Source organism: Triturus cristatus, chromosome 6 (assembly GCF_964204655.1).
Source record: "Triturus cristatus chromosome 6, aTriCri1.1, whole genome shotgun sequence".
NCBI classification, from domain to species: Eukaryota; Metazoa; Chordata; class Amphibia; order Caudata; family Salamandridae; genus Triturus; species Triturus cristatus.
The window spans coordinates 116,423,782-116,447,395 of NC_140589.1; the positions used below are offsets into that span (position 1 = coordinate 116,423,782).

General features: G+C 47.5%; 1 protein-coding gene across 5 annotated transcripts in view; it reads left to right on the forward strand.

The window, feature by feature from the left end:
- The window catches only part of LOC146816482 (exportin-5-like), a 1,867,381-nt gene that overhangs the window by 76,896 nt on the left and 1,766,871 nt on the right, over positions 1-23,614 (forward strand). For all 5 annotated transcript variants that reach the window (XM_085610326.1, XM_085610327.1, XM_085610328.1 and 2 more), the window contains exons 5-6: positions 11,156-11,326; positions 23,227-23,253. In XM_085610326.1, the coding sequence (XP_085466452.1) occupies positions 11,156-11,326; positions 23,227-23,253 (198 nt within the window). The remainder of the gene's footprint in view (positions 1-11,155; positions 11,327-23,226; positions 23,254-23,614) is intronic.

Genomic DNA, 23,614 nt, shown 5'->3' on the forward strand with positions numbered 1-23,614 from the left:
GTGTGCAAGTTACCTTGTGGGTATTGACTTTCTTTTTACCTTTGGAATATGTGAAAAGGTGCCAGGCCAAGGATTTTGTCTGTGGCTGCTCACTTTGCAGACACTTCAATAACTTCTTCACCTTTTGTCATGCTGCTGACTTCATGTAGTCTGTTGAGTCAAGTTTGGTCTCTGCTGCCTCTGTTCCTTGGACTTGCTTGTTTTGCAAGATATCACTTTGTTTCCTTCCTTTTGTAGAGATGGCTTCCAGGTGGTGCTTGCACGTATGGGGCCCTTGTTTTCAAAGGATAAGAGCTTATTTGTTAAAGGTGCAGGCGGTGTTTCAGCAATCAAATCTCTCCTTTTGTTTTTTTTGTATCCTTAAGAGTATTCATTCTTCCGTCGAGATGTCAGAAGGCGAGACTTTTGAGTATTGTGGTATCAAAAATGACTTCTGGGAGCCCTGCAAGTGTTTACGAGGCTGTGTTTGATAGACAATCCTATTGTCCTAAGAAGTTTGAAAATAAATGTCAGCAAAAAAATATATTAGAAAATTAAAACTGCTGAGTAAAATTTTAACTTTTCCACGCTGTTATTTGTTCGGTTACAGGTACCACAAAGCATAGCTTACAGGGTCCATCCAGGTCTATTTTCTAGGATGCACAGGGGGATCCGCATTGTTATGGACCAAAAGGACCACATGTCCTATATCTGCGCGGCCAAAGGCCTCTCGGTTTGATCCGGCATGACCTGCTCTGCGCTCAACCCTCCGTGGGTGGATAATCCCTGCTCCTCTGTGAATTTGTCCATGCATAGAAGTGGTTTGGTGGAGGGTCTTTACAGGGGTGAGGCAATGCGTCAAGCCCTCCGTGAGTGGCAGCTGCTGCTACATATGGCTTTAGGCCATATGCTCTGTGTGGGTTGACTGACTATAGGTGCTTAGAGACCAGAAAGTGATAACGCGCTCTACAAATGCGAATTACAATTACAATAATTCCTCTGTCTTTGCGTGGGGGTTGCCTAGATTGGTTGGTTTTGTTTTTCTAATACTTCTTTTAAGATTGACGGGTTTGGACCTTCCAAGGAGATTCCGGTCCCTGCAAATGGGCAACATGAGCTGTTGAAGCCTACTGTGGTTTCACATTCTATAACTGAGTCATGTATTTGAAGAAGAAACCCCACAAAGGCAGTTAATACAATTTTCTGGTCCATATTTTCCTCTGAGAGCTTTTATAATGTTGACTGTTCTATATCTTTCTCACCCACTCTCTGCTGGTGGATGACCTTGAGGTCTTTAATAGTAAAATCATGTTACCCCTCAGTAATGCTGTACCTCTTCCCACTCGCATCTTTCATTTCATACTTTCAAGTATTGAGTGACAATACACTCAAAGAAGATAAACTCTACTGTAAATATCTAGAGAGTGCATGGTATAAGGAACATTCCTCATCAAGAAAACAGGTTTATAGATCGCTCTTTGCTCCTGTAAAAAACTTGTATAGAAGGTGAGAGCAGAGTTCTATGCAGCTACAATTGTTCACTCTTGGTAATGTTACCAAAGAGGTTTTCAGGGTGGCTCAGTCTTTCTTTTCCTGATTGTCTGAATTCCACCCTGATCCTTTCCCAAGCACTTTGCAACAATATCATATTTTGTTTCGCGAAAACATTTCTTCTATTATCCCTTGATTTTATCAAGGATTGTCTAGCTACTGTCATACCCCATCTGGTCAACATGTTTCAGGCTATTTGCATCAAATCTTAAGCTATTTCCTTGATTCCTCAAGCTTGGAAGAAGGCTTTAGTTCTCCTAATACTTGAGAAATCTTTTGCTGGTCCTACTATTCTAGGTAATATTTGTCTGAATTTGCGTCTACCTTTCCCTATAAAGATTTATGGAATATAATTTTATTTTGGATGCTGCGCAATCTGGTTTCAGGCCTTATCACAGTACCAAAGACTGCATTTTGCTCAGTACTCTATAATTTGCATATGCTGGCAGACCAGGCAAATCTTTTGCTCTAGTATTATTTGAAAGAGATGCGTTAGTGATAGATTCCTTACCTTAGAATATCCCCAGGCGTCCGACTGGATCCGGAAGTTTTGCTAGCAGTACCCCTACGCGTCAGTAGATGGCGTCGTGCGGCTCCGCGTCCATCGTTGGCGTCGTAAGCGCCAAGATGACGTCCCGGAGACTACTAAGGCGCCACCCATGCGCGATGATGTCAGTTCTTTTTTTTTCCGCGCCAGCAAGCTCAGATCCGGTTAGAGGACGTACCTTTAGTCACTTTTTGACTACCCTTTTTGAGACTTTTTGTCTCCTTTTCTCCTTGGTGCACGTAGGGATGCCTGGATTTAAGTCTTGTGGGGCCTGCCATCGCAATATGTCGGTGGCGGACCCCCACGATGTTTGCCTCTACTGCCTGGAGACCGACCACGATTCCCGGTCCTGCCGGGACTGTCAGGCCATGGCCCCGTAGGCCTTGAGGGAGCTGCGGCGGAAGCTCCTGGAGGTCCGGCACTCTTCCCAGCGCCGTTCCAGGTCCAGGGACCGTTCCCGGGAACACTCGCGGGGCTGCAGTCGTCGCTCCTCGGGCTTCAAGTCTTAGCCCTCGGATTCGGGTAAGTGACGGCACAAAAAGAAGTCGAAGAAGCGAGTTCATTCTCTGACGTCCCCCCGTCTGTCCTCGGATGCGGACGAGGGGGACAGGGTTTATGCCCCTGTTGCTCCTTTGGAGCCTGGGAGTCCCGCGGCCTACCCACCTTACTCGGGTATGTCGGCGACTCCCGAACAGGTGCAAGAATTTCTTGCTACCATGGATCGCCTCTTTAGGCCTCGGGTTCCCGCCGGCGCGCCTTCGGGCCCCGCAGTCCCATGTCCGGATCCTGTTGGGCCGCCGGCGGATTCAGCTTTGGCGCCACAGGATCCTGCGCCGTTGGCACCGGCCCCGGCGCCACAAGGTCCGGCGCTGCCGGCTCCAGCCCTAGCGCCACCTTCGGCTCCGCCTCTGGTGCCGCAGTGGGTGATGTTTGTCCCGCTCTTGTCCCGGTTCCAGGACCATTTTGTTCCTACCTGGGATCCGCATTGGGATGTGGCGCCGGCTCGGCCTTGGCCGGCGCCGTTCCCGGTGCCGTTTCGAACGCGTATGTTCCTTCTCTGGCTCCAGCTCTGCCGCCGCGGTCTGTTCCCCATGCAACAGAGGTGAAGGACGGCTGGGTGGGGTCCGAGGACCCTCTTGCCCGTCAGTGTGACTCAGAGCAGGACTGGTTGGACGACTCGATGTCTTCTGACCCGGGGTTTGCCTCTCCCCCGCCTACCACTGAGGTGCCCCAGATGGCGTCCACTTTGTCGGAGCCCCTGCTCCCGTTTAACGATGCCCTCACTGACGTCTTGTTGGGCACTTGGTCGCGGCCAGCCACAGGGGCCCCTGTGGATAAGAGTGTCACCAGGCATCATCGCCCGGCGCCTAGTAACCCCACTTTTCTGACCACTCATCCTACGCTTGAGAGCCTGGTCATCCAAGCCTCGATGTCACAGAGTGCCTTTCCCATGGTTCCGCCGGATAAGGACTCTAAGAAGCTGGAGCAGTTCAGTAAGCGGTTGTTCTCTTGGGCCAGCTTGGGGCTGCGGTCAGTGAACACCGCCTGCTTATTGGGCCGCTGTTCCCGCGTGGTGTGGGATACAGTTGCACAGGTGTTGCCTCAGTGTCCTGAGGAGACCCACGCTGTGCTGTCCCAAGCTGTTGCTGAGGGTAAGGATGCGACTAAGTTCGCCATTCGGTGTGGTTTGGACACCGCGGACTCACTGGGCGATTTCTACGACTGTGGCGCTTCGTCGCCACGCCTGGCTGAGATCTACCGGGTTCTCACCAGATGTCCAAAGCTCGCTCATGGACATGCCCTTTGATGGCACTCGCCTGTTTGGCGAAGAGGCCGACAGTGCACTGGAGCGTTTTAAGGACTCGCGGGCCACGGCCAAGTCCTTGTATCTTTCCGCCAAAAGCCCGGCCACTCCTGGTTTTCGTTCCTTTCGTGGCCACGGCAGAGGCGACCAGGCACGTTCCTTCAGCAAGCCTGTGCAGAACCAGCCTCAGCGCGGACGCGGTTTCCGCAAGGGCGGGTGTGGGAATCAGCGTGGGGGTCAGTCCACCTCCGCTGCTTCTACCTCCAAACCTTCCTAATCCGAGCTTTGTGGAGCACCCCACTGTAAGAAAGTGCCTCTATATATACTGCACCAAAGTAAGGTTCAGTGTGCACAGAGTCCACAGTCCCCAGAGGTTTGGCAGAGGCTAAAGTTAGATATAACCTTACTCTCTAAAGTGGTAGCTTAATCGAGCAGTAACACAGTATCAGAGGACAGTGTAAAGCATTTGTTGTACCCACTCAGTCAGCAAATGGTCTCACACACTCAAGAACTGAACTCTAGGCCAATTGTTTTGTATATAAAAATATATAGTTGTTTTTATTTTAGAACCACAAGTAGGTATCAAAATACTTTCTCAGAATGAGATGCTTTACTTTAATACTTTCAATAAGCAATAGACTTTTAAATGCAATAGTTACAGTTGTTGCAATAGGCAACACAAGTTAAACACAATTATAACATTGAGCTCAATGGTAATATTAAAGTAAACGTAATATCAATTACTTTGCATAGGTTTTTCTTACTCAGGGCTGGATCCTGGATTCAGCCCTCGTGCATCTCCTGTAAACAGTTGAAAGAAAGGACACAGGCGATTTTTTAAAAAAAAAAATTTAATTTTTTTTTAATCTTTCTTTATTAACAAACTGATAAAGCAGTCAATGCATAAAATCAGGTCATGAAATACATATGTAGTACATCCACGCCAATAACCGGTTGTTTCGATCATTAGAGTTGTGGGAAAGAATGTTAGGATAATAGAGACACACATCAAGGAGTCAATGGTCTGTCATGGGGGCCACATACGGGGGTTCACATATGTTGCCACGATAGCTATTCCATCTTGTCCAGATTGCTATCCATTTTCGGGGACAGCCACGTGACACATACAGTTTTTTCTCTTATCCTACACCAGTCCATATCGGTTTTCCATGAGGCATGCATAGGTGGTGTTGTTGCTCCCATAGGCGAGCGATATTCCGCTTAGCCACCATCTGGCCAAGGGTTGACCAGATTTTGCCTGTGGTGTTAAGATCTGTCGGTTCCCATACATTTAAAAGACACCTTTTGGCTTCCAGCTGCAGTTCAACCCCCCAAACATCACTCATACATTGATGTACCTCCTTCCAGTATGCATGAATCAAAGGACACTCCCAAATAATGTGGAGGAAGGATCCCTCCTGACCACATTTCCTTCTACACATCCCCTCATCACTCCCACCCATGATAACCAGTCTGGGACCAGAGAGATATATACGATGTAGGATTTTTATTTGGACCAACCTAAGTTTTGCTGAGATGGCCACCTCCTTCGGCGTGCAGAGCGCCTCCTGCCATTCTTCGTCATCTAATTCCAAGCCGTCCCGCCCCCACTTCTCCCTTAATGCCTTTAAAGGATATGGGGTATTGCGTATAAGTTTCTTGTATGTGAGTGAGATAGCTTTCTCTGATAAGTGACCGTCCAGCAGCCTATCCTCAAGTGGGGAGGACTCTGGTAGGTCGAAGCCGGCCGGTATGTTAGTCTGGAGAGAGTGTCTGACCTGTACGTATCGGAAATACTCTGAGTCAGCTAACTCGTGTGTCTGTTGTTACGCGTCAAAGGTGATCATCCCATTGTGTCCCCAAAGGTCCCCTATCCATGAGATTCCGATTAGGTCCCATTTGTCGAACCCCTTAGAGGGTCCCAGTGTGCCCAGGGCTTCCGAGTCCCATAGTGGGGTGGCAAGTGTGAGTTGGTTTCCCCACCCTAAAGTGCGGTTTGTCGTGTGCCAGATTTGTACCGAGACCTGTGTGTGACCTGTAAGAGGGAATTTGTTTGGTCTGGAGTATAGTGCCCTTGTGTAACTACCACCCGGGAGCATCCACCTGTCCATCTTGTATCCTGGGTCCTCGTCCCCATGGTAAACACCCTGGTTTATGGCTGCGAGGTGAGCTGCCCAATAATATTTCCTGATATCTGGAAGTGCAATACCTCCATCGTAGCAGCCAAGTGTCAATTTCTGGAGCGATATATGCGGTTTACCGTCCCAGAGTAGGGCTCTCTGAGTGGGTTCGATGTCTTTAAAATACTTTTGCGGCACTGGGTCCAGGAAATTCTGAAGGGCATAAAGGAAACGAGGCAGTGCCATCATTTTAAAGAGGGCCGCACGACCCAGCAAAGATATCGGAAGCGACTTCCAAGCAGCACTGTCCTTCTTGAACCGCTGAAAAGGTGGGAGGAGGTTTCGGTCATAACAGAGTTTGCAAACTGTGGAGATTAAGATACCCAAATAAGTGAATCCATCTTTTGCTGTTTGAATTGGGCAGCCATTCGGGACCCTTGTGGGGGCTACCGTGCATTACATAGATCTGTGATTTGCTCCAGTTGATTCCATAGCCAGAGTTTCTTCCGAAGCTCGTGAAGATATCAAGGACCACTGTCAGTGATTTCTGAGGGGAAGCCAGATACAGGAGGATGCCGTCTGCATATAGGGAGATGCGATCCTCCCAATCAGCTGCCCACCGCAGTCGCCTAATGGATGCATCTCTCCGTATCCAGGCCGCCAGCGGCTCAAGGGAAAGTGCAAAAAGCAATGGCGAGAGGGGGCACCCCTGTCGTGTCCCTCTTTCAAGGGTAAAGATGGATGATATTTTGGTATTGACTACCACTTGTGCCAGCGTTTCGCTATAAAGGAGTTGCACCCATCCTACAAAATTGACCGAAGCCCAGTCTTCGCAGCACTGCCATTAGGTATGTCCACTCTAGAGAGTCGAAAGCCATTGTTGCATCCAATGATACCACCATGGCGTCCTCGTGAATGGAGGTGTGTTGCCCCAGAACCCCGTAAAGTCTTCTAAGATTAAGCGCGGCATTTCTATGCGGCATGAAGCCCGATTGGTCGGGGTGGACTAGCGTGGTAATCACTTGCCCAAGCCGAAGTGGCAACAACTTCGCAAGGATTTTGGCTCAGCGTTAAGTAGGCAGAGGGGCCTATATGAGGTACAGTCCTGTTTAGGTTTCCCTTCTTTGGGAATAGCCACCAACGTGGCGATACGCTGATCTTGTGGGAGTTTGCCCATGTCCCTGCTGTCTTCAAACGTGCTTTTTAAATAGGGGGCCAATTTGTCTGGTCTAAGCTTATAAAGTTCGTGGCAGGCCATTAGTCTCAGGTTTGCAAAAGCACTGCAGACTCGGGGACGAAGGTCTTCTGGGTGAGACCACCACTTAAAGAGGTAAGTTGGAATGTTGGGGGTTGGTTAGGCACTGCCGGATTGGTCACACAAGGCCGTGGGGCGTCGGGTGCCTTTTAGGGTCGGATCTTCTTAGGAGCTCCTGGTCGCGGTTGGGGGGACCTTCCGATTTGAGGCTGCAGGCGTCTGCTGGAGACTAGAGGCAGGTCAGAGGTCGTCGGATCTTGGGTCAGGATCGCCGGGGAGACCTCCTTTTCATGTTGGGCCCCTCGAACTCTGGCCATGGGCGTCAGGTGCAGAGTGGTGCAAACTCACTGATCCTTGCGGAGCTGGGGTCTGTTGTTGAACATATCCGGTGTTTACGGGAGACCGTCTTTGGGATGGAAGGCAGGTATGTCCTCCGGTTTTCTCGAGGTTGCTGGCTGCAGGACACACTGGGATTTCGCTGGAGCAGGTTCGAGGTGGGGCAGGCCAGTAGGGCTGGGGCCAAGTCAGTGGGCGTTCTCCTCTTGTTAGCTTTGGCACGGCTGTTCGGTCCTTCTTCTTTTCTTCTTATGGTTTCTTGTCTGCCTTCTTGGTTCAGGGCTGCCTCCTAAATACTGTATTTAGGCGGCGTTTTAGAGGTCTCGGGGTCAGTAGCCAATGGGCTACTGACCTTAGGGTGACTACACCCTCGGTGCGCTCACCCCACGTGGGGGAGTGAGCACAATCCCTAATCCCTAATCCTGATTGGGGAGTACCTGCCATCTGCAAGATGGCGGGCACTGAAGAGTGGACTTCACCTCCCCTCCCCCACCTGAGGGATGGGGTTGGCAGAGGTGGGCACACCTTCTGGACTGGCTAATTTTTCCTGCCTGTCTTCCTGCCGAAAAGGAGGGGAGACAGGAAGGGGGCCTGCTCCTGATAGCAGGAGAGGCTGTGGGTCACATTACAAAGGCTGCAAGGCCTTTGAAACTCCCCTGCCACAGATGGCTCTTCCTGGCCAGGGGGAGGTGTGACCACCTCCTCCCAGGAAAGGCTTTGTTTCTGGGCTCTGGGAGCGAAGGCTCCCACCCCAGGTGTCCAGAAACATGTCTTGTGGTGGCAGGCTGTTGTGCACCAGTCAAGGAACTCACCAGAGGGTGGTCGCCCTCTGTGTGCATTTTTCATTATATCCCACACTGGCATCAGTGTGGGTTTAATGTGCTTAGAAATTTCATACCAAACTTCTCAGTTTTCACTGCAGCCATTATGATACTGTGGAGTTAGTAATGACAAACTCCCAGCACCATATACTCTTAATGGCAGCACTGCACTTACAATGTCTAAAAATGGACTTAGACACTGTAGGGGTTCTGGGCTCATGCACCTGTACCCTCACCACTGGTATAGGGCACCCAGCTAGAGGGGTGACTAATCCATGCCAGGGCAGTGGGTTGTAGGCATGGCACACGGGGATGTGTGCCATGGCGACTCTTCACTTTGTTCTGCACCAAAACACGCAGCCTGCAAAGTCAGTGTGTGAGTGTAGTGGTACAGGGCCTCTAAGGGTGGCACAATAAGTGCTGCAGCCCTTAGAGGCCTTCCCTGGTCACAGTGCCCTGGGTACCTGTGGTACCATTCACCAGAGGCTGAACTATGGCCAGAGAGTGCCAATTGGGTGTACAAGGTATAGTTTTGGGGTAAGTACACATGCCCTGGGAACCTGATTGGCAGGGACCCAGGGCACATCAAGTCAAAGTGCATCAGTAGTCTGACAAAAAGTGGGGGGTTATTGCAACAGAAACCCAGATTCTCAGACACATCATTAAGTTAACTTAAAAACCAAACAATACTGTATCAATTGCGATGCCATTCATAAGGAGATGTGTGTGATTCGCGATGGTATCTATCACAGCAGGTGTCTGCAGAGCTGTTTAGTGGAAGTGCCACTTAATTACCCTTACAGCATGATTTAGTCAATCCTACCGCCGAGTACGGTAAGCACCCTACAACAGGGCCCCAAAAAAGAGGGCACAAGTCCCACAACTTTGGCTCCAGAACACCTTGAGGTGGCTCTCCAAGCACTCCCTAAAATGCTATATAGAACTTTTTAAACTGTACTGAATGATGCGTTGTGCAAAACTTTACCAACCGTACTGAACTCTACAAGCACTGCAGGCGCGCGGCCGCACCAGTGATTGAAGTTAATGGTTCTCAGGTGAGGGCACAGTTTATATGAAGCACGCGCGAGGCTCATCCTGCGCCGCTAGGCACTGCTTTCACAACGACTAGGTGTGACAGTGTTCAGCGACACAAAGGGGGGCAGGCCAGGAGAGGTCGGATATGAGCCTTTGAACCCTGAGAGTGAACTGAAGCTATGCTTGTTGTCTCCCACTGCTGCGCCTTATCAACAAACTACAATAAAAACACTAGAAAGTGCTGCTGGGCATGCTTGTGATGAACTGGAGCACGTCAGAGAATCCGTGTCTGAACGTGGGGAGCTGCACCTGTTGAGAACTGTGACCCCCAAGACGGGTGGGGCGCATGTAATTCTCAGGGCTGAGGTGATTTGTGCACATCTGGGAGCAGGGGGAGATTTGGGTCTGAAGGTGAGAGGCTGTGGCGTAAGGTTCGAGTCTCGGCGTCAGCTCAACATCCTGTGAAATCTCCCCGTGCCTACCAAAATTAATGTGTAATATAACTGGTGCTCATGTAAAGCGCTCCAACAATTCCTTCGGGTTGAGTTGGCGCTATATAAATCTGAAAAATAAAAAAATGTCAGGTTGACTTGTGAGGTGCAAAAGAAAACTAGTGGTGTGCTGCAGGTCAGCAACCCAGGCGAATTGCACAGCTGCGCGACCCAGTAATGATAGCAGGTTTTGGGGGTGGGGAGGGTCGGGGTGAGGCCTGGAACGGCACCTCAAGCAATGAGCGCATGTCTGTAATGGAGGCCAAAACTGAGACTACCAGTAGGGTAACGTAAAATGATTGGGCGTCCCTGCAGAATGAGTCTCCCATTCCGAACAGATAGTTACTGACCTTGAAGGTGAATATGGCCCTTCTGAATGACTGAGGGCCCTGAATGAGTGCTTGTGATGTGCCCTGCTGAGAACTCCATCGCACGATGTCTACTGGGAACCTCGAGTCAAAAGCGAGCTGATCCTTAAGGTGGCTTCGGCCCACTCCTCTACTTGATGTGGCTGAGAACTGCACACAGGGCCACACTGGGAATCAAAAGCAGCCCTGGCAAATGTCAGAACAGCCCGTGAGGCAGCGAGCGAGCAAGTGAGCCCGTCTACTGCAAGGGTGAGGGTAAACTGAGTGGAAAGGTTTTGGAATGGGTAAAATCAACCTCTTCTGAGTTTGCAGCAGGAGCAGGAATACAAGATAACTGCACGCACTAAAGGCATTAAAGTGACTCCTACCTATTGTAAAAAACCCAAAACATTACATTTAATTTGTTAGTTTTTTCAAACTAACAAATACAGGTCAGTGTGATGCACAGCGTGTTAATCTAGAATAGGCTCAAGCTGCAAAAACGATTATTACAGGTAAATAACTTTTTACCCCTGAGCTATATCTCTGTGCTCCTCTTTACATAACTTCAAGTCAGCTTCATTCTTTTGATTTTTCTGTTGTACTTATGATGTCCATGTTATTTGAGACTGTGAGAACAAGACTTCATCATACTATAATGTATAGTGGTTTTTAGCCTCAGTTAATTATGCAAGGTGGGAGACTCAAACGGACTGTACCTGCTCCCTACTGTCACAATTTGATATATGGTCAGTGAGGAAACATTCAGCCATTTTAAATTCGGATGTTTATAGTAGTGAATGAAGGAGCTCTAGATTGCCTGTTTTTGCTGTATTGTGACTTGTTTTTTCTTCTTACTCATTCATTAGGCACTGCAGGCGGAGCTGGTTATGCTGATATTGTTGAGGCTGTCAGAGGAAGTGGTTATATTTGATAAAAGCAACCTCAAGATTATGCTGCAAGGTAGAATACAAATGCAAAAAGTCCTCTACACAGTGCGGTATTTACTTAAGGACTACTCTAAAACATACAGAGTCCTGGTAAGTAACTGAAAGGAAGATTCTGTCTTGGGTTGGTTTATTATTTCCTGATGTAGCTAAAGGTCATCTCACCCAGAATATCTTACTCTTTGTTCCAGTGCCTAACCAAAATACAAACCTGAATCAGAACCTCCCAAAAAGTTAATTCAACTGAATAGTCTCCTCCCACACATGTTTACCTCTCCAAACCTAGTTTTCAAACTGATTGGGTTCCTACCAACCGTTGATGAAAAAAAATTAGTGTTAACACAAGACACATACAACCAAGGAGGAAGGCTGATCTTAATTCTACTCTGGACACAAAGATCAAAAAGGTCTATCTGAGATTAAGACTTTTTACATAAATGTTCTTCAGTTTTAGGGTGCCTGGATGAACACACCGAAAGATCAAATCCATATTGACCATTCAAAGAGCAGGAGGAAACATTTGATCACACTGTCTGTGCCCCAATCTGATAGACTTTGGTAGAAAGTACCGACACCCTTTTTTATGGCTGCCAGCATCAGAATAGTTAAGGAGGCAATCCACCACTTTGACCCAACAGGTCCACTCAACAGCTTTGTTGGTTGCTTACTTAAATTTCTTACAGTGGCATATAGCTGTTAGTCTTTGGCAGATGCTCAAAGGGCAAAAACGAATCATTCTAAACCTCTGTGTAGCACTATTGTCTTTCCATTTAGCATAGGAGTACTTTTAGTATTGAGCGATAACATTCAACTCCATTTTAATATTTTTTACAAAATTGTATTCTATGATATATGTAAACTTTGTAATTGTTTTTTTTTTCCAACTGGTTTTATTTTCAAACATCAGCCAAAACATCAGCAGGTGAGCCTGATACACAGTAGATTTGACATTCTTACAATCCTTTGATACTTTCAGGGATACAGAAATTGCACTAAGAGTTCATTCTCCAATGCTCCTCCCTCCTCCGTCTCTCTGGATTAGAGATGGCCCTCCCTGGCTGTACATTCTTAGATAATGAGGTGGTCCACTGACAATTTACAAATCCTGCATGTTGTAGGCGAACGTTATCAATCCCAGCCCCCTCTGTCTCAAGAATGTAGTATCGTAGCCATGGCTGCCAAAGGTTCGGGAACTTTTTTGAACATCCTCTGGCCTTGTATATTGTTTTCTCAGCCGCCATATAAAAGTCCTTACTGGCACGCCATTCCACCAGGGTGGGCAGACCCTCCCCTCCCCAGTGTCTAGCAATGTCTCTTTTTGCGACTATCCGTCCCAGATTGCTCAATAGGAGTTTGTATCTATGGAGATCACTTTCTGCAGGGATACCCAGGATGATATATTTAGGGTTCTTAGGGATCTGTTCCTCTTGTATATCATTAAGTACCTTCACTATTCGTGACTAGTATCTTTGTATGTGCTGACATTCCCCCGGTGTATGTATATAGGTGCCTTGATCAGTTTTACAATGCAGACAGTTGGGTGTTTTCTCCTCTACCCATAGCATGGAGTTGCCCCCTGTCAAAATATACTCTATCTAGGATTTTAAATTGTATCAACCATAAGCGGAGCTTAATCGTTACCTCTCGTGGGTGCATCAATGTCCCCTCCCAATCGATGTCTTCCAGCGGGCCTGTGGTTTCCTCCCATTTAGACCTGAGTGATATCAGTCTGTCTGGATATTGTTAATTAATGTTTTGTATGTCCAGGAGACCGCCTCTGAGGGTATCTCCTCTTGTAGCAATCTCTTCTAGTGACGCAAATTCGGGAATGTCTGTAGTGTCTGTTTTTTGTGTCCTCCAAGCATGTTGCAATTGTAGATATTTATATTGTTGAGTATGCGACAATTGGTATTCGGTTTGGAGAGCCGCAATGGTAATTAAGTCCCCTCCTTTGAGTATGTCACCTAGTGTTGTGATCCCAACTGTGCCCCAGCCCTTAAAGCCTCATGGGTTCGAGGCATGTGGGCTGCTGAATTCATATCTGTGCATAGATCGCCGCCTAGTGTTGGGTCCGGATGATTGCACATTGTTGTCCTGGAAGAGTCTTCGAAGTATCACGAGATAGGTGGCTCCTCCCCTGGACTGCAGTGCGCATGGGCATCCTCTCCATCCTTAGATTGTTTTTTTCCGCCATTGGGTTCGGATGTGCTTATCTTAGCTCAAGTTAGGAAAGCTTTATTTCAGGCCAAAAGCCTTTAGGTATCGTCGGTATTGTTTGCGCTCGGTACCGATAACTTATTATACTTGTTCTCGGACTTCTTCACCCTTCTCGGACCGATTTTCGGTCCAAACATTGATCGACGTTCGAGGATGGAATCGAGGACTCCCTTCAAGAGATGTCCTCTATGTCATGCGAAATATCCACACATCGATGTCCATCCGGTGTGTAACAAATGTTTATCACCGGATCATGATGAGTCCAGGTGTATGGCCTGCGCCCGGTTCCAGTCAAAGAAGACACTTCGGAATCGACGGACGGCGAGATTGGATTCCAATCAATCGGCGCCTGACCCGGTTAACATATTCAGCACCGAGGATGAAGAAGTCCAGAGCGTCGAAGAAATAGACTCGAGCCATGCTTCGGAGCATGAATCCCACTATGACGACGATGATGAGGTGATCTTCGAGGACGAAGACGTTGTCGACGAGGTAGGAGACGACGATGAGGCCCTTGGGGCCGAGGAAGATAGCTGAGGCGAGGAGCTAGGCCAATCCGATGCGGAGGCCGAGGGAGATAGTCTTGATAAGGCTCTGGTCGAGGGATCGCCTGCAGGCCTTACCCAAGATCGGTCGGATCGTTCTACAGCCCCGCCAGAAGGCCCGGCTTCGAAAATTTCAAAAAAGCCAGAAATATCAAAAAAGACTGGTGTCGATTCGGTGAAATCGAAACCAAAACCTGCACCGGTCAAATCGAAACCAAAAGTGCAACTGGTTCAGATCGGATCAAAGGCATCGAAGCCCTCCAATCTGTCGACACAGACGAAGGATGTCGGAGCCGACCAAAGAAAGAAGGACTTCGGTACCGAGAAACCAAAAAATGACTTCGGCACCGACAAACACAAGAAGTCCCTCGGTCCCGAGAAGACGCAACGGCCTATAGCACCGAAGGTTGGGGCACCAACAACCAAGGTCAAGGTGGTCGATCCGACTACATCAACACCAAAGAGTGCTGAGACGGCCAAAATATCGGATCAACAGGGCGTCGATCCAAAACTTCGTATTGAAAACCCGAAGGCTGGAAAGAAACCGGAGACCGCGTCGAGGCCTGTCTCCAAAGAGCCTGTCTGTTCAAACCACCGTCTGCATTCACGGTGCAACAGGTGTCGGAGTCCCTGAAGCGCATCAGGGAACGGGCTACTCTCGAACCGAAAACGGGTCCCGAACCGCACAAGGTCGCCAAGGCTCACTCGGCGCCGGCACCGATCAAGTTTGGATTGCCGCCACCAGGGGCACCGAAGATGTTCGAACTTATGAAGAGTATCGAACGACCAAAAACAGTGTCCACGGAAAGAACCGATGTCGAAGACTCACAGGACCAGTTTATCGACGCCGACACTGGTAGGCTGTTGTTCCGCAAGCGGAGAATTGTTCCCGAGAAGGCTTTGGACTCATACAAGATTCCACCAAAAAGGAAAATGGCATCAGGTTCGACACCAGTGCTTGTAGAACCTTACCACACCTACGATCAGGAACCACCATCCTTTTCTCCCACACATTCGGAGACAGATGCAGGAGAGGGCTATATTGAGGATGATACCACTTATCCTGTGGATAATGACCCTGATGCACAACAGCAAGACCAAGATCAAGCATGGGGAGACCCTCATGACCCAGGAGACCCACAAAATGCTCCTGACACTCATCTTTATAATATTAAACCATCTCCCACGGAAGATACTGCTGCTTTTAACGCCCTCATTGAAAGGGTGGCTGGCAATCACGGAGTGGAACTTCATTCTGACTCTGTGGAAGAGGATTTCTTGGTGGACACGTTCTCCACATCAGAAAGAACGGTCAAGACTCTACCAATGTTAAAAGGGGTTATTAAACATGCTAAGGACATCTTTAAGGAGACAACCAGGGCACGGGTGTTGAACCCGAGAATAGAGAAGAAATACAAACCAGCCCCAGGAGACCCAATGTACATTAAGGGTCAATTGCCGTTGGACTCCATGGTAGTTTCTAATGCTCGCAAGAGAGCTAACTCGCAGACTACAGGTGATGCTCCTCCTCCAGACAAGGAGTCCAGAGTGCTAGAAACATCAGGCAAAAGGATAGCAGCACAAGCAGCAAACATCTGGCGCATTGCCAACACTCAGGCACTCCTGGCCCGATACGACAGGTCACACTACGATACCCTAGAAACACTGCTAGAACACCTACCAGATGAATACAAAGATGGAGCGGAGCTCCTCATCAGAGAGGGGCAACTCATTACAAATGCGTCCATCAAATGCGCACTAGATGCAGCTGACACTGCGAGGGCAATCAACACTAGTGTGATGTTGAGGAGGCACGCATGGCTGAGAATATCAGGTTTCAAACCTGAGATTCAAAATAATATCTTGAATCAACCAGTCAACCCAGACTTCTTATTTGGCCCCGAGGTTGACGCTACACTGGAAAAGATGAAAAAGGACACTGAAACTGCGAAATCTATGGGGGCTTTACAGTCGAAGCAGTTTCGGAGTGGCTCCTTTCGTCGCCCCGGGAATAGAGGAGCAGCTAGAGGTCAGGGGTCCCAGCAGCAGTACAGTAAAGGAGGTACCTAGAGTACCTATAATAAAAACAATAGGGGTGGATATCGTGGATCCAGCACCAAAGGCAGAGGACGAGGACACAACAACACCAGGTCCTCCGCCAATACCAAACAGTGACGTCTTGTCACTGCCCCCCACCCACATAAAACCGGTCGGGGGAGACTCCAACAGTTCCTGCCAGTCTGGAGATCCATCACCACAGACAGGTGGGTCAGAGAAATAGTCCAGTACGGTTATTGTCTGGAATTAACATCCAATCCACCCAACATACCACCAAGACATCGTCCTATGTCCACAGAGCACTTGACATTATTGCAGCAAGAAGTACTAAGTATGCTGCAAAAAGGAGCCATAGAGCTCATGCCTGTGGAACAGCGAGGGTCAGGGGTGTACACTCTGTACTTCTTAATCCCAAAAAAGGACGGGTCTCTCCGACCTATACTAAACCTCAGACCACTCAACCAGTACATTTTGTCAGAGCATTTTCATATGTCCACCCTCCAGCAGGTTCTGCCGTTACTCAGTCAGGGAGACTTCCTAGCAACACTAGATTTGAAGGATGCGTATTTCCACATACCCATACACCCATCACACAAACAATATCTCAGGTTCACTCTTCAGGATCAGCATTATCAGTTCAAAGTACTCCCTTTCGGAGTAACAACGGCACCCAGAGTCTTTACCAAGTGCCTAGCAACAGTGGCTGCACACCTACGGAGACAGCACCTTCACGTCTTCCCTTACCTGGACGACTGTCTTGTTCAGGCAAAGTCAGCCCAGCAGTGTGCCAGCCACATATCCCACACCATTCACCTTCTTCACAGTCTGGGATTCTCACTAAATTATCCAAAGTCACATCTTCAACCCGCCCACGTACGGCAGTACCTGGGCGCGACCATAGACACTCTGGCTGCCAAAGCTCAGCCAAATTTAGCGAGAATCAACAGCATGCAACTGCTGATAAAAAAGTTCAAACCTCAACACTCCCTTCCAGCACGAGTGTTCATGCAGTTGATAGGCATGATGGCCTCCTGCATCTTCATAGTCCCGCACGCGAGACTACATATGCGCCCGCTTCAGGAGTGCTTGGCACGTCAATGGAATCAGACTCAAGGACAGTTGAAAGACCTAGTGTTGTTGAGCGGTCGGGCATACAACTCTCTGCATTGGTGGAACCCACACAACCTTTTCAAGGGCCGACCGTTCCAAGAGCCTGTTCCACAAATAATACTGACGGCGGACGCGTCTCTCCAGGGATGGGGAGCTCATGTACTCAATTACACAGTGCAGGGACTATGGACGACACAGCAACAGAAGATGCACATCAACCTTCTGGAACTGATGGCTATCTTCCTGGCAATGAAGGCATTCAAAGTACACTTGTGCAACAAAGTCGTGTTAATCCGGACGGACAACATGACTGCCATGTACTACATACAGAAGCAGGAAGGAACACACTCTCCACAGTTGTCTCATCTGGCTCAAAGCATGTGGAAGTGGGCCATTCAGAGGAACATGTTCCTCATGGCGGAACACCTCCCGGGCAAGGACAACCAGATGGCGGATCTGCTCAGCAGACATAGCCACCAAATGCACGAGTGGGAGCTACATCCATCAGTACTCCAACCGTACTTCCAGCAGTGGGGTCATCCGGAGATAGACCTATTTGCCACAAGGGAAAACGCAAAATGCCAAAGCTTTGCCGCCAGGTTTCCGCATCCACAGTCGCAGGGCAATGCGATATGGGTGAACTGGTCAGGCAAATTTGCGTACGCTTTTCCCCCAGCGCCATTAATACCGCTAGTGGCACGCAAACTACGGCAACACTCAATGACACTCATCCTGGTTGCTCCAATGTGGGCACGCCAGCCATGGTACACCACGTTCCTAGAACTTTCCGTGGTGCCACCTCAAAGACTGCGGCTAACACCCAATCTTTTAACACAGAACCATGGCGAAATTCAGCACCCAGATCCGCAACAGCTGAACCTGGCGATCTGGCTCCTGAAGTCTTAGAGTTTGGCTACCTGAACCTGCCTCCAGAATGTATGAATATCATCAAGGAGGCCAGGAGACCCACGACCAGAGCTTGCTATGCGGCTAAATGGAAAAGGTTTGTCATTTACTGTAAAAACAATGACATTAATCCGCTGGAAGCATCCATTCAGAACATCATCTGTTACCTGCTACACTTATACCGATGCAATCTAGCATACAATTCCATCCGTATACATCTAACCGCAATAGCGGCCTATCTTCAAAACAGGCAACACCTCTCTTTATTCAGAGTGCCTGCCATCAAAGCCTTCTTAGAGGGACTCAAACAAGTGATTCCTCCAACACACCCACCGGCACCAGTGTGGAACCTAAATGTGGTCCTCACCAGATTGATGGGTCCACCCTTTGAACCTCTACATTCATGTGAGATTCAATTCCTCACCTGGAAAGTAGCTTTCTTAGTGGCAATCACTTCGTTGAGAAGAGTTAGTGAACTCCAGGCACTAACCATTCAAGAGCCATTCATACAGGTTCACGCAAACAGGGTTGTACTACGTACCAACCCCACGTTCATGCGTAAAGTGATATCACAGTTCCACATGAATCAGACTATTGAACTGCCTGTTTTCTTTCCAAATCCAGAAAATGTCGCGGAGAGAATGCTCCATACACTAGATGTAAAGAGGGCCCTCATGTAGTATATAGACAGGACACAGGATTTTAGGAAAACAAAACAACTGTTCGTTGCCTTTTCTCCACAACACAAAGGCAACGCCATTTCCAAAGCAGGAATAGCCAGATGGATCGTTAAATGTATTCAAATTTGCTATGCAAAAGCTAAGCGCACACTAACGACTCCTCCAAGAGCCCACTCAACACGAAAGTTAGGGGGTCCATGGCTTTCCTGGGGAACATTCCTTTAGAGAAAATATGTAGAGCAGCCACATGGTCCACTATACATACATTTACTAAACACTACTGTGTAGATGTGCATTCAAAACAGCAGGCAGCTGTAGGACAGGCTGTTCTCGACCCTTTTTCAGACTGCTGCAGCTGGCACGGGCAGCCGCCGCTAATGGAGGGACTGCTATATAATCTATGCACTGATATGAATTCAGCAGCCCACATGCCTCTAACCGAATATGCTACTTACCAGTATGCATCTGTTCTTGGCATGTAGGGCTGCTGACATTCATATCGCCCACCCTCCTCCCCGGGGCCTGTAGCGGCTGCAGCACTCAGAATTACTGTATAGCATGGTCATCACTTACTGTATCTACTCCATCACTGCCACAATGGCGAAAAACAATCTGAGGATGGAGAGGATGCCCATGCGCACTGTAGTCCAGGGGAGGAGCCACCTATCTCGATATACTTCGAAGACTCTTCCAGGACAACAATGTGCAATCATCCGCACCCAACACTAGGCGGCGATCTATGCACAGATATGAATGTCAGCAGCCCTACATGCCAAGAACAGATGCATACTGGTAAGTAGCATATTCGTTTTTCTACCTCAGGCAACATCTTACCCTCCCATAATGGTGTAGCTTTAGTTAATTTCTTGTCCCATCTCATTCGGCGTTCCAACCCTCTCCAGGCCTCGACTGTTCTCCGAGTGGCGGGCAGTAGGTCTTGTGCTCCCACGTCCCCATAAAGATAGTGAAGATAGGTATATTTCCTGAATTGGAGCCTCTCCAGGGTGTACGTAGGGTGGTCTCCAAGAGCATGACACCATTCATTAATTATAGTTAGATGTGCGGCTCAATAATAAGCTTGATTATCTGGCAGGGCAATTCCCCCATTGTACTGATCTGGAATCTTATGGTATGTGTTTTGGAGTTTTTATAACAGTTTAGGGAGTGTTATCATTTTGTACATGGCTGCTTTCCCCAGCAGCATCAGGGGAAGCCGTCTCCATCTGGCCACATCTTCATGGAATTCTGCCAGAACCCATTAGATGTTTTGCTTAAGGCAGTCAGCTACATTTGTGGAAATATATAGCCCCAAGTATTTGAAGCCTTTTCCGGTAATATGTAGTTGTCCTTGCATAGAGTGTACGTCTCTGAAGCTTCCCACTGGATAGAGACACGACTTTCCCCAGTTGATATTATATCCTGCGAATTTACCACATTCCTTGAACAATTGTAGTATTGGGGGGGATGTAATGTCAGGATTGGTGATGTAAAGCAGAATGTCATCTGCGTAGAGGGATATTCGTTCATCTGTAAGTTGACCTCCGGTGTTCTGGAAGCCTCTAAGTTCTGGGTGAGTTCTAAGTAGGCAGGCCAATGGCTCCAGGACTAGTGCGAAAAGTAGAGGAGATAGGGGACAGCCCTGTCTGGTTCCTCTTTTAATGGGGAAGTCAGCCGACTTTACCCCATTAACCCTAACTCTAGGTCTGGGGTTAGGTCACAGTAGCTCCACCCAAGTCATAAATTCTCGTCCAAACCTGAACTTCACAAGGCCTTTCCTCATGAAAGGCCAGTGGACTGTGTTGAAGGCCTTCTCCGCGTCCAGTGATACGAGCACTTGCGGGGTAGACCTGTTCTTCACCGTGTCTATCCAGTTGGCCAGCCGATGGAAATTGAAACGTGTAGATCAGCCAGGCACAAAGCCCGATTGGTCCTGGTGGATCAGGGATGTAATCACTGTTAACAGTTGTGTCGCTAAGATGGAGGCCAACATTTTTGTTTCGATGTTTAGCAATGCTATTGGGCGGTAGGATCCACAGCTCTCTGGGGGTTTACTCGGCTTTGGAATAACTACCACTGTAGCTTAACAAAGATCTGGTGGAAGCGACCAGTCCTCCCATGCCGCCTGAAACATGTTTAGAAGGTGTGGCCCCAGCAGACTATCATCTTGCTTGAAGAATTCCGCTGCAGCCCGTTCTCTCTCTAGGGCTTCTCCATCTTCTCGCGGTAGGGTAGGAGTATCTATACCACTAAGTTATTCTGTTATCTGGGATTTGCCTGCCAGTGACCTAGCCTTGTATAGGTCCGTGTAAAAGCATGTGAATGCCCCCGCTATGGTGTCTGCAGTTACATGTCATTCTTCCGACTCCTGGATCTGTGCCACCCAGCTCGCCTCTTTCCTTCCTGCCCAGCCAAGCCAGGGGTCTCCCTGCTCTGTCTCCCGAATCATAGAGTCTGTGGTGTGTAGCCTAAATTTGTGCCTGTACTTCCCGTTCTTGTAGGGCTCGAAGATCCATGCATGTAACTGTGATTTGTCATAGTAGGGTAACCTCAGTGTCTGGAGTAATACTTCTCTGTAGTTCCAGGAGTTTACCTTCTGGGGTTTCTATATGGCGAGTTTCCTTCCTTCGTTTTCACGCTATGACATCCTGCACTGTACCTCAAATTACCGCCTTGTATGCCTCCCAAAGGGTGGTAGCCGAGGCCACTGAGCTCTCATTCTCTTGAAAGTATAATTCAAAGTCCTCCCTTATTGCTTCCATTACTGTTTTGTCATAGAACTCCCAGGCATTGTCTCCAGTCTGTTGCCTGTCACCTCTTCCTTCCACCGTAAACCACAGTGGTGAGTGGTCCGAGATGCCCCTTGCAAGGTATTTCACCTTGTCCACCGTTTGTATCTCCCCCGCCGGGGCAAAGAAGTAATCGAGTCTGGAGAAGACTCGATGTGCTCCGGAGAAGTAGGAATAAGTACGGTCTAGTGGATGTTGTTGTTGCCAAAGGTCGGCCAGTCCTAGCGACTTCGTGAAGTCCGCCAATGGGGTGGGAACCCCGGTTCCAGTGGCAATGTGTGTGCGGTAGAGGCCTGGGTCGATTATATCATTAAAGTCACCTGCAAAGATGTGTGGAAGGGCCCAATTCTAATAATATCTTGGCAATTGCATCTAGGGTTTGGGATTGGAGTCTTGGCGGGGCATAGACACTGATTAACATTAGCTCTCGTCGTCCCCAGGTTCCATGGACAGGACAAAAGTCCCTCCGGGATGTGTCCAAGTTTTAGTTGCGTGGAAGGGGGGTTTTCCTAATTAAGATGGCAAATCCTCGTGCCCCAGGGGAAAATCCTGCATGTGCAAGCGTTGTATTTGACCCTCTCCTGATATAAAGGCACAATGTGTACCCAGCAGGTGGGTTTCCTGCAAAAAAACAATATGTTTAAGTCTCTTAATGTGTCTTGTTACCAATTCTCTTAATCTTCTACCTAGCCATTGACATTCCACATCAGTGCTGTGTATGTTTCATCACTCATTATGCGTATATCTTATATTCGTCTTTTGTAGTTGATTTTAATCAGATAGAAACAATACAATTTAACCTATCTGTCTAAAATCTTCCCAACAAAATTTAGAATAAACTACCAACCTAATCCCCCCTCAAAACAAGAAACCCATTGTCTTAATTTTTTTTGCAATTTATTCAATGTAAGTGGACTTCATATTTATTTTAATAAGTTTATAAATGACTTAATACGATAAGCAATGAAATGAATTAAATGGTTTAGTAAATATTGTGTTAGTTAATATATCATTAAAATAAAACATCACCCACACAATTCCCCAACAAACCCCTCAACCTCCAAAAATAGAAAAATATGCTGTGAATAATTTAATATATATCTTGTAAATTAATTTAATTAAATAGAAATTACTTGCAAAATGTTTATTAAAATACCGCCCACCCAAACCCCCTATAAATCCAACAACTAGAACAAACAATACATTGTAAAAAAAAAAACATTGAAAGAACATTTTACATATTTATATTTAAATATCACGAAGAACAAATTGTGTAATACATAAAGACAATATTATAACAGTATTGTAGAATACTATATTTTAAACATCAATATTAATTACAAACATATAAAAGATATATTTGCCTTTCATATTATGTCGTATGGTATTTTTAATCTCAAAATTCTTTGACCACAATGGTATGGCCAACTGATATTTTGGAGTCAATATTTAGGTATGACACCCTATTTAACACCATAAATATAAGTGTTGTGGTGACATACGTCACGAGGTGGCATGATCAATTGTTTTATTGGCTAGGTTATGAGTGATTGATAACATTTCCTTCCCTAGAAATAATAGTGTTTAGTATGAGGATTATATCTACACATATTGTTTGTGAACCTTTGTTTTATGGCTTGTGAACTATTAACACGTGTGTACATATTATTCTTTGTCTTCTCCTTTTCCAGAAAAACGATGCTATACATCATCCTCAGGTAAGCACTGTTTAATCTGAAAACTGTTCATTTATTCGTATTTGGAAATGGTGAACCAAAATTAGTAGTGAAGTAAAAAAAGTACCTTGAGGTCAAGATACATGTGTGTTGTGTCTGCTGTGGAAAGAGCAACAATATAGTTTCGCACCATCATTGAAGATGGCTAGGAAACACAACCATAAATAAGCAATAAAGCATAACTCGCACAATTTCAAACACTCAAATATAAAAAAAATTAAAGAAACCATACAATCTGCATGCTAAATAGTTTGCATTTACAGGTGTCTCCAACCCGTTGATCGCGAGCTACCAATAGCTCGCAGACACCTTCAGAGTAACTCACAGCCTCGAGTTCCTCTCC